At 50.1% G+C, this 10,822-nt stretch overlaps 1 protein-coding gene across 2 annotated transcripts in view; it reads left to right on the top strand.

Moving 5' to 3' along the window:
• The first annotated feature begins 1,192 nt into the window (after positions 1–1,192).
• The window catches only part of GARNL3 (GTPase activating Rap/RanGAP domain like 3), a 152,960-nt gene continuing 143,330 nt past the window's right edge, over positions 1,193–10,822 (top strand). Inside the window, exon 1 of one of the 2 annotated variants that reach the window (XM_039229480.1) lies at positions 1,193–1,250. Coding sequence is in view for 1 of the 2 variants with exons in the window: in XM_039229479.1 (XP_039085410.1) it covers positions 1,647–1,738 (92 nt within the window). In the remaining variant the exon portion in view is untranslated. Of the gene's footprint in view, positions 1,251–1,589; positions 1,739–10,822 lie in introns of those variants that run through there. The other variant, XM_039229479.1, reaches the window with a different exon arrangement.

Genomic DNA, 10,822 nt, shown 5'->3' with positions numbered 1-10,822 from the left:
AGGATGTGAGGCAAAAACCAGAAGCCCACTGCAGCTTGCTTAAGAACGGGGGGGGGGGGGGTGCTGACTTGCAAGGCTGTTTCATGGAAACATATGGGGGGACCAAAGTGGGGTCTCAAGGGATTGGAAGGAAGAGTGGAAAGCCGCCTACATCTTTCTCCCCTTCCTTCTCTATGCAGATTGGCTTCTCTGCTGGAATGTGCAGCAGCAGAGTCCAGGCACTACAGGGAAAGCAGCAGGAAAGTCGAGGGAGTGTGTGCCCGTGACATGATCCAAACTGATCATGGGAGCGCCCCCCACCCCGCTCTGCCTGCCTCAGTTTCCCAGTTTGTGGCTTCCAAAGCTGCAGCGGCTGCCCCTCCAAGTACAGGCTCCCCTCCCCACCCCCCCCACCCCCACTCCTCAGGCTCTGCTCCACCACCCCAGCACAGACACACCTCCCTCGCCACGACACGCCCTGACTGCTGAGGGGCCGTAGCTTACCTCTTCATGATTCAGACGGCACAGTGACCCGCAACCTTACCCAGGTGGGGTCGCTGGGCTCAGCCCCAGGGCAGTGCTCCAGAGCTCTGAGACGGATGCATCTGATCTGGAGAGGAGGTGAGGACGGTGGGGTACGGGGGTTGTCACACAGCCGGGAAGCGTTCATCACATCCAGTCAAAACTTGAACCCACAACTGGTCTCTGCAAAATTCCAACCCCTCATCCTCATTGCATCAGGCGCCACAAACGGCCACCAGGAGACAGCAGTACCTCCACCTAATGGATGGAGAGATCCGCGAGCTAACGCAGACTACGACTGGATGGTTATTTAGCCTTGAGGGCAGGTATCTTACCCCCGCGCGTGGCGGGCGGCGGCCGGGGCTCCCGCGGTGCGGGTGGGGCCGTGTCGCGCGCGGAGCCCTGTCCAGGGAGGGGTTGAAGGCAGAGGGAGTGAGAGGGCCCTCCGACTGGGGGCTTTAGAGAGAAAAGGGGAGGCCGTGCTGGTGAGTGGGGGCCGGGGAAGGGCGGCCCCCAGAGGGACGCTGCTATGTTAGAAACGGCCTGGAGGCACTGAGGTGTGGAGGGGCGACCCTCTAGGGAGCCGACCCTCGGGGTGAGAGCAAGGGCCACTCGGGAACTCAGCGGTGGAGGAGTAGGTGGGCGGGGCCTGGGGCTGTGCTGAGACGAACGGCGCGGGAGGGGCGGGGCTTTGGGCCCGACCGAGCTGAGGACGGAGTGAGCGTTTTGGGCGTGTGGGCCCGACGGAGGTAAGGAGAGCCCGCACCCGGGACCCCGTGGGGCCGCCGTGGGAAGGGCTAGGCTGCAGCTTGGGGCCGGGGCTGCACGTTGACCCGCCTGAGGAGCGCGGAGAGAGCTGGGCTGAAGTTCGGGGCGCGGGGTGGGGCGGGACCTAAACCTGGTTTAGGAGCACGGGTGGGTGGGGCTGAAATTCGGGGCGGGGCCGGGGCGGGATCTGGACCCTGCTGCCGGTCACGGAGTGGGCTGGGCTGAAGTTCGGGGTGGGGCCGGGGCGGGGCCTGGGCCCGGCCGAGGTGCGTGGGGCGGGGCATGGGCTGCGGCGTGCGAGCTGAGCGGCCCGCCGAGCCCCGCCGAGGCCCGAGCCCACCCGAGTGCGCCCGAGCCCGCGGCCCCCGCCCGGGGCTATGGAGCCGGAGCCCGGCGGGGCGGCCGCTGCGCTTCTGCGGCAGAAGAGGGCGGCGCTGCGGCGCAGGGGGTGCAGCTTTGAGAGCCCCAGGTACAGCGGCTGGGGAGGGGTGCGGCCGGGAGGGGCAGAAGCGGAGACCCGGCCACGTGGTGGGTGGGGGGCAGCCTGGGGGGACCGAGGGCTGCGAGGCCGCGGCGTGGGGAGGGGTCGCTTGGGGGGGGGGGGCTCTGAGGGGATCCGGCGAGGAGCCAGGGCCGAGCGGCCGAGGGTCGAGGGGGGCTGGGCCGCCCCAGCGACAGGTGCGGGAGGGGGTCGCCCCAGAGATGAACCAGCGAGCGTCTGGAACCCAGACCCGACGAGACACCCCCCCAGGCGTCGGTGCTGAGGCAGGCCCCGAGCAGAGCCGGGCTCCGGGCGGATTTGGGGCTGTAAGAATGTGCCGTGCCGCCTCTTAATAAATGCTCAAGGACAAGGTTGGGAAATAGTACCCTGAAGTCCCGGGGAGGTGCCCCTCCTGCGGAAGCCTCTGCGCTGCCCCAAGACCCAGGCCAGCCCTAGCCTCCCCAGCCTGGCTCCGCAGGTAACGCACACCTGCTGCCTCACAGCCCCGCCCATCCTCGTGCGGTGTGGCCCCCAACACGCCGGCCCCTGGTGCCCCTCCGATCCGCCGCCGCCTTTCCTCTGCAGGGGGAGCCCTTGCCCATCCCGAACCCCCTTGTTTGGCCTGGGGAACTCTCCTGAAACTGTCCTGTTCCGTTCCTTCCCCTCCCTGGAACCTTGCTCCACGGACACGCCTTCCACCCGCTCTGCTCTGCCAGACTCGTACCCTCAGCGGGCATTTTCTGAACTCGAAGCGCCTTCTCCCGCCCCAGCCTCGCTGAAGGCGGCACTGCCCTTTTCCAGGCCCCCAGCCTCTTCTAGATGACTCCAGCGGCCTCCCAACTAGACTTTCTGCCTTTATTCTTCCGCCTCTCAGATCCACATCCTCACTGGCTGCTGGAGGGGGTCTTACCCTCTCCAGGAGCTCTCCATCTGCCACAGCAGTGATGGGGACTGGAGTGGGGACATGAAGAAAGATAGGAGGTGGGACTCTGATCCCCACTGAGGGGAAAAGAAGGATCAACAGAGAGGCTGCCAAGCCAGGATCCTTATGAGGTGGGAGGCCCTTGCACAGCCTGCCCCCCGCCCTGCCCCACGTGAGTGTGAGCGTGGTCATGAGGATAGGGACCATCGCTGTCCTGTTCACTGCTTTGTCCCCAGAGCCTGCCTCAGGCCTGGCCCGTCACACTCGGATCTATTGAATGAGTAGATGCCTGACCAACTGGTCATTCTTTCCCTATGCTGTGCTTTTTTCTCATCAGTGCCTTTACTCATATCATGCTCTTTGCTCTACTTAGAAGAGTCTTTCTCCTCTTTGAGTAATGCCTGTCCCCTCCTCCTCTGGGAAGTCTTCCTTGAATCCCAGGCTGAGCTCTGTGCGGTGTCAGTGATCTGTGTAATCTATCTGCTATCCCACATACGATGTGCGTAATTACCTGGATAACACACCTCCCCCACGGGTCCGGAAGAACCAGGCAAATCGCTTTCTGTCCTTCTGGCACTTACACTTGCCGTTGGAGCACGAAGGATTGGGGGGGGGGGGGGGATGTACCAAGAGGTGAACCAAAAGCTGGATCCAGGCCTGAGGTAGAACATTTAGGTCAGTGCTATCCAACAGAACTTTCTGCAACGATGGGAACATTTTATAATCTGTGTGGTCCGATACCGCAGCCACTAGCTACCTGTGGCTACCGAGTGCTTGACATATGGCTACTGCCACTTAGAAACTGCATTTTAAGATTTATTTGACTTTCATTCATTTAAATTAAGTACCCACATAAGACTAATGTTTATGCTCTTGGACAGTGCTGGTTTAGAATATTTTTCTCTTCCTCTGACCTCTCGCTTTTACCACGCAGCCCCTTGCATTCATGGCCTCACACCTGAAAGACTACATGACTTCTCCAGAGGTTTCCTTCTCTATTTAACAGTCCATGACAATAGCGTGTAAACCTTAAAAATAATGATTACCAGCTTTCTGATTGCAAAAATAACTTGTTTGATGCCGTACAATTCATTTAACCCATTTTTTAGTAGTGTACATGCAGTGTTTTACTTACCACTTTTTCACTCTTACTGAGGACACAGTGAATCCATGTGCATTAGTCTGTGTATAAAGAGGTAATCATTTCCTTATGGTAAATTTGTAGAAGTGATAGAAATGATTGGACCCCAGGAATGGGACATTTTAAAGGCTTCTGAAGCATACTGCCAAATTGCTCACCGGAAAGTTCTCCCAAAACCACTTAAATGTGCCTGTTTTCCCCACCCACAATGCAAGGCATTATCATCTATAAATATTTGCCAGAGTGGCCCCTGGCTTTAACTTGAATTTCTTTATGTGGTAGCCAGGTGAAACTTTTTTCTCATATTTATGTATAATTTGTATTTCTTTTTTGACATGAAATACATTTGCATGTACTTTGCCCATTTTTCCTTTGGGATATTTATCTTTTATTGAATTGAAGCACTTTTTCTTTATGAAGGAAATTAATTTTTGGGGTCAAATATGTAGCACATGTTTTTTGCAGTTCATTATTTGCCTTTAACTTTCTTTATGATGTTTGTTTGTTTTTTTTTTTTAATATTTTTATTTATTTCTAGGAGAGAGAGAGAGAGACAGCGTGAGCAGGGAAGGGTCAGAGAGAGACGGAGTCACAGACTGAAACAGGCTCCAGGCTCTGAGCTGGCAGTCAGCACAGAGCCCGACGCGGGGCTCGAACCCACGAACCGCGAGATCATGACCTAAGCAAAAGTCGGACGCTTAACCGACTAAGCCACCCAGGCGCCCCTCTTTATGATGTTTTTTGATAAAGTTTTTGTTGTTTTTAAAAATTTAGCCAAATCTATTCCTCCTGTGTATGCTTAATTAGAAAATAATTTGCTGACTTGAAACAGATGTTCATCTACAATTTCTCTTATTTAAAAAAAAAATTTTAATGTTTGTTTGTTTTTGAGAGAGAGACAGAGTGCGAATAGGATAGGAGCAGAGAGAGGGAGACACAGAATCTGAAGCAGGCTCCAGGCTCCGAGCTGTCAGCACAGAGCCCGACGCGGCCCGAACTCACAAACTGTGAGATCATGACCTGAGCTGAAGTCGGATGCTTAACCAACTGAGCCACCCAGGCTCCCCATGTAATTTCTCTTATTTTTGTTACTTAAAAATATTCCTCTTGGGATGCCTGGGTGGCTCAGTCAGTGAGCTTCCGACTCTTGATTTTGGCTCAGGTCATGATCCCAGGGTTGTGGGACTGAGCCCCGACTCCGGCTCTGCACTGAGCATGAGCATGGAGTCTGCTTGAGATATTCTCTCTGTCTCTCCCTCTCTCTCTCTCTCCCTCCCTCCCTCTATTTCTCCCTCTCTTTCTCCCCCTCCACCCCTCCTCTGCTCTTTCAAGGTTGCACTCTCTCTCTAAAAAAATTTTTCCTCTTTAATTCATTAATCCAATTATCTCCCTTTTAAGGGAAACTATTAACAGCTGGCTTGTATTGGGTTGCCATAATGGACAGTTAGGGCCAAGAGAAGAAAAATGACCTGTGATATATCTTAACCACATTGAGTGTGTGGGTCCCTACAGCAGGCCTATTGTTCCAGAAAGTTCGGGGTGGTAATGGGGTGTGGAGGTGCTTAGAAGGCTCTGCAGGGGATTCTGACGGACAGCCAGGGATGAGAGCCTCGGCCTCACTTGTGGGCATGCTGCCGGATTAGCTTCCCTGACTCCAGAGTCCTCAATTACTTCTCATTTCGTATTGTGCAAAAAGTTTAAATGCCACTATCTCATGTATAGGGCCTTTCAGAATCAGGTTTAACCGTATTTACTCAGTCCTCTTGTTGACATCGGAGGGGGTGGGAGGGGAAGCATTGCTTTCAAAATGGCAACTGTCTTTGCTAAATATCCAGTGTCAGCTTGGTTAACTGGCAGGCAGAGTCCGTGATGAATGTCAAGGAGGAAGTTGTGGCCCAGGCGTTAGGCAGCTGGCCACGCGGCAATGAGAGAGACCAGCTGGGAAATCTGGAGGCCAGAGGGCAAGACCCTTCGACTGGTAAACCACTTGCCCTGGATGTGTTTGTCCTCATTTTATAGGAAGGGGTATCGGATTGTGTTCAAGAACAAGGGCTTTCGAGTGAGACACGCCTGGATTCAAGTTTCTGCCTTTTCACTTGTCGCTTGTGTGGCGTTGGCCAAGTTGCTTAACCCTCTGACCTTCGGTTAACCCATTTGTACAATGACAGTATCACCTATCTTACAGTACCGATGTCGGTTTCGGTGAGCTGATTTATGCAAAGCACTAAAAACAGCATCTGGCACAATGCATTACTAAATGGCAAGTGTTATGGACAAAAATGATTAACATTTATATGCAAGTTCTCAACCTTTCCCTTCCTCTTGCCTCATTAAAATTCTAGCTTTATCCGTTCAATTTTTCCTCCTCCTCTACCCTCAGAGCGAGGTCCTGCCTTGCTTTTTTTGCATTTTTGAGCCTTGGACTTAGGAAGAGAGGGATTGCGGAGGACACTAGGCACGCAGGGCACTGGCTAAAACTGGCTGATAAAAAACTTTCAGGGGGTGTTTAGAGGTGAGAGGCACGGAAACCCACCTTGTTTGAGGGAGACTAATAGGTCTCCCTCTTGTTTTTGTGGCTCAGAGACACATATCTATTACCTTTTGTGCTGATTAAGAAATACAGTTGATGAACTAGAGTTATTTTCAATGACCCTATTGCTGTGCTGTCATTTTGGCTGCCACACTTCATGGCGCTGAACCACATGTGAGCCACAGCGTTAGGGCTACACGAGACAGAGTGAATTTGAAAGGCAAATTCTAAAGGTCAAAGCCCGTCAACATCTTTTGGTGAGTCTCTCAGCGGTTCTTCTAGTTTGGTCTCTGGACCAACAGCATCAGCTTGTTAGAAATGCAGATTCTTGGGGCGCCTAGGGGGCTCAGTCGGTTAAGCGTCCGGCATCGGCTCAGGTCATGATCTCGTCATTATCTTGCGGTTCGTGGGTTCGAGCCCCTCGTCGGGCTCTGTGCTGACAGCTCGGAGCCTGGAGCTGCTTCGGATTCTGTGTCTCCCTCTCTCTCTCTGACCCTCCCCTGCTCACGCTGTCTCTCTCTGTCTCAGAAATAAATAAAACATTAAAAAAAAAAAGAAATGCAGATTCTCAAGCCCAACCTCAAATGTGTGGCATCAGAATCTCTGGGGGTGGGGCTCAGGAAACTGTTTGGGAACCAAGGTTCTCTTGTGTAAATACAGTGGTTCTCAGACAACATACACAAGAACCACCAGGAGGGCTTCTCGAAACAAGTTCCTTGGGCCCCACCCCCACAGATTCTGATGTGCTAGGTCTGAGTGGGTCTATGAATTGTATTTATTTCATTTTTTTTACTGTTTGTTTGTTTGTGTGAGAGAGGGTGAGCCAGGGAGGGGCAGAGAGAGAGGGAGACACAGAATCCAAAGCAGGCTTCAGACTCCAAAGCAGGGTTCAGACTCCACGCTGTCAGCACAGAGTCCAACACAGGGCTCGAGCTCACAAACCGTGAGATCATGACTGAGCCAAAGTCAGACGCCCAACCGACTGAGCCACCCAGGTGCCCCCTATGAATTGTATTTCTTTTTTTTATTAAAAAATTTTTTTAATGTTTGTTTATTTTTGAGAGAGAGGGAGACAGAGTGCGAGTAAGGGGGGGTGGGCAGAGAGAGAGAAGGAGACAATCTGAAGCAGGCTCTAGGCTCTGAGCCATCAGCACAGAGCCCGATGCGGGGCTCAAACTCACGCCTCTTGGGGCCATGACCTGAACCGAAGTTGGACACCTAATTGAGCCACCCAGGCGCCCCTATGAATTGTATTTCTAACTCGCTTACGGTACTGCTGGTCCAGGGACAGATTTTGAAAACCACCCTGCTAGGGCCATGCAGGAATCTTTTTTTTTTTTTTTTTTACAACAGTCTTCACAGCTGATCACCTTCTGCTTATTATGTGTGAGCTCAAGGAGCCCACTACAAGCCTTTTTGTTATTGGGCAACTCTGTTACCTTTCCCGAATAATGAAGTCAAAGCTTGCCTCATTATACTTGCCACGAATCATTCATGATTCTGCTTTTATAGCTACTGCAGCGACAATGGTTGTGGTTCTGATGCCCAGTAAGAAGCGATGGCTCAGATTGTGGGGCGCAGACTCAGCGGCCAAGTGGGCCTTACAGGTGTGATCACTGAGTGTCTTCTGCAGCTACAAGCAGGATTAGTAACGCATTGCATCTTTTCTGATCGGAACCTTACCAATTGTTAATTTTTCTTATTGTTTCATGCAGTTGCAACCGTCTGGAGGAAACCAAGCAAGCTTTGGGATAGGATAGGCCCAGGTGGCTCAAATAATGTTATCTGTAGGTTTTCTTCATTCTCTGGGTTCACTTTGTTTTCCAGGTCTTTCTGCATTTAGGCAAAGAAAGTTAACTATTTTGGGCTTAACTTTTTTGTTGTTGTTGTTAATTTTTTTAATGTTTATTTATATTTGAGAGAGAGAGAGAGTGAGACAGAGGGCAAGCAGGAGAGGAGCAGAGAGAGAGGGAGACACAGGCTCCAGGCCCTGAGCTGTCAGCACAGAGTCCAACTCAGAGCTCAAACCCACTGACTGTGAGATCATGACCTGACGCTTAACCAACTGAGTCACCCAGGCGCTGCGGGCTTACTTTCTACCAGTACACAATCCCAGCAGAAAGATCGTGCCTCTTTTCAATCTTTCTAGGGCATGTTTCCCAAGCTTGGCATTCATTGTATCTCTTGGGTTGTATGCTCATCCCTGAACCAGTCTTTTCACCCAAAAGGGGGTAAAACATGCTAATTGGCCTGGGTCAAGTGCCCAACCCAGAACAGAGGGATTAGATCGCTTCCATCCACAGAGACCAAGAGGCAGTGATTGCCCAAAGGAAAAACCATAGTGCTATTACCAGAAGGGGACCTGATACTGGGTTGACCCCTCAAAAAAAAATGTGTCATCTCATCTGGGAAGCTTTTCAAAATACAGATACCCCGATGCCACCCCAGAGTCACAGCATGGGGATTTATGCATCTTTTTGTTCTCGTTGTAAAAGACCTCCTTACTTGAGTGTTGAAAGTATGCTAAGTTTAGCCGCAGTGGGTGCAGAGCCCTATATAGACGAGATTTTGAATACCAAATAGAAAACATATTTTCTCCTTTCTCAAATATTGCTTCCTACAGAGTGGCTTCCTTGTTAGTAATGCATATAGCCCACACCTTGTGAGAATACACTCGATGCCAAGACAAATGCTTTCTTGTTCCTGAACATGGCTTTCGAGGCCAAGATAGGATCACAAAAGAACAATATCCCTTATGCATTGTATTGCCTTCTTCCTTGTGTTTCTCCCGACTTCCAGAGTCTTCCTTTTTTTTTTTCTTCTTTTTTTCCAGGAGACTCTCTTCCCCCCAGGTAGTTTCGTAAACAGTTATTTTAATGTGAGCTGTTTTCATAATCTTCATTCCTCTATATTATGTAGTTATTCTTTGTGTTTGGGTTGGGCTGTTAAGTATTTAATCACAAATAAATCTGCCACTGTCAGTTTTCTTTTGGAAAAACAGCAGTCTTCCTGGGAAGGATTATTAAGAGCTGTCTTGTATTGGGCTGACATAATGGGCTCTTAGGGCCAACAGAAGAAAATTAATTTTCATATTATGTCTGTTCTTCTAAGAGAAGGGAAAAAACAAGTTTTATTATTCACCAAGAGTTTAAGTTAATACAAACCAGCTTCCTTTCTCAGAGGAAGACAATAGTCAGATTCATTTTGCTTTAGAAGGTTAATATGAGAAATTAGGTCTGGTTGTCTGGTTTCCAGAGTTGAAGATCTGAACAGAGATGGAGCCTGGCAGACAGTGCTATAAGAAAATCATAAGAGATTTGGCCTATACAGTGAGACTCACTGCTGGTTTTCCTGGGGCGGGGGGTGGGAGGAATTTTTTCTAAAGCAGCATATGCAAGTGCAGAGATGTGGGAAAATATGAGCCACACATCTGCTTGTCTCTGGAGCAAAGACCTTAGAGGACAGGAAGCAGACGCGAGTTAGCAATGAGATGTCACTGCCCAAAGAAGAGGTCTATGTTAAAGGCTCTTCCTGAAGGATTGCTTGTGAAAGTAAGAAACAAAACAAAACAAAAAAATCAAAAAACCATCGGGAGTATATCAATATAATACTAATAATTTGATGCCAAAAAGATGAAAAAGATTGACTCAGCCTCTGTTTTCTGACTTGGAAATATATCGAGGATAGTCAGAGACGTTCAGTGAAAAGAAGCAAGTGGCATCTTTTGATCCCATAGCAAGTATGTAGAATTACAAATGGAATTTAAAGTTTTCTAGGAGCCATACCTTTTTTTTCATTCCTTCCTTCCTTTCTTCCTTCGTTTGTTCGTTCCTTCCTTCTTTCCTTTTCTTCCTTCCTTCCTTCCTTGTAGTCTCCATGCCCAACGTGGGCTCAAACTCTCGACCCTGAGACGGAGTCACGTGCTCTCCCGACTCAGGCAGCCAGGTGCCCCCTCTGGTAGCCATATCTTAAAATGTAAAAAGAAACAGGCGAAATTAATTTTAATAGGTTATTTTCTCCAACTCACTATATCTAAAATATGACTATTTTAACACGTTACTGGTGTTCAAAATAATGAAGATAATTTACTTTTTCTTCTGGTACTTTCTTTGAATCCTGGTGTATATCTTACACTCACAGCGTCTCAGTTGAGACTAGCCGCATTTCAAGGGCTCGGCAGCCCTGTGCCCATGCGCTCTGTCTCTCCCTCATTGGGAAGCGCAGGTAGGGATTCCAGGTAGGAAGTTTTTGAGAGTCCATTAAGGTTTTTATTTGTTCCGCCACCGCGGCTATGAGTCACCATGAAATAGGGAGAAGGAAACAAATGTGGGGTGGGGGGGAAGGATACCAGAAGACTTCAGGAAAAAGGAATCACTAACTAAACTTCATTAGTTATTAAGGGGGACTATAATTTGATGGACGTTCACTAGCTGTTCACGTATATCCCAACTAAAATTTAGGCTTTGAGGGGCACCTGGG

Source organism: Hyaena hyaena, unplaced genomic scaffold, assembly GCF_003009895.1.
Source record: "Hyaena hyaena isolate Hyena2069 unplaced genomic scaffold, ASM300989v1 scaffold_38, whole genome shotgun sequence".
Classification (NCBI taxonomy): domain Eukaryota; kingdom Metazoa; phylum Chordata; class Mammalia; order Carnivora; family Hyaenidae; genus Hyaena; species Hyaena hyaena.
This window is presented reverse-complemented; position numbering and strand designations above follow the sequence as displayed.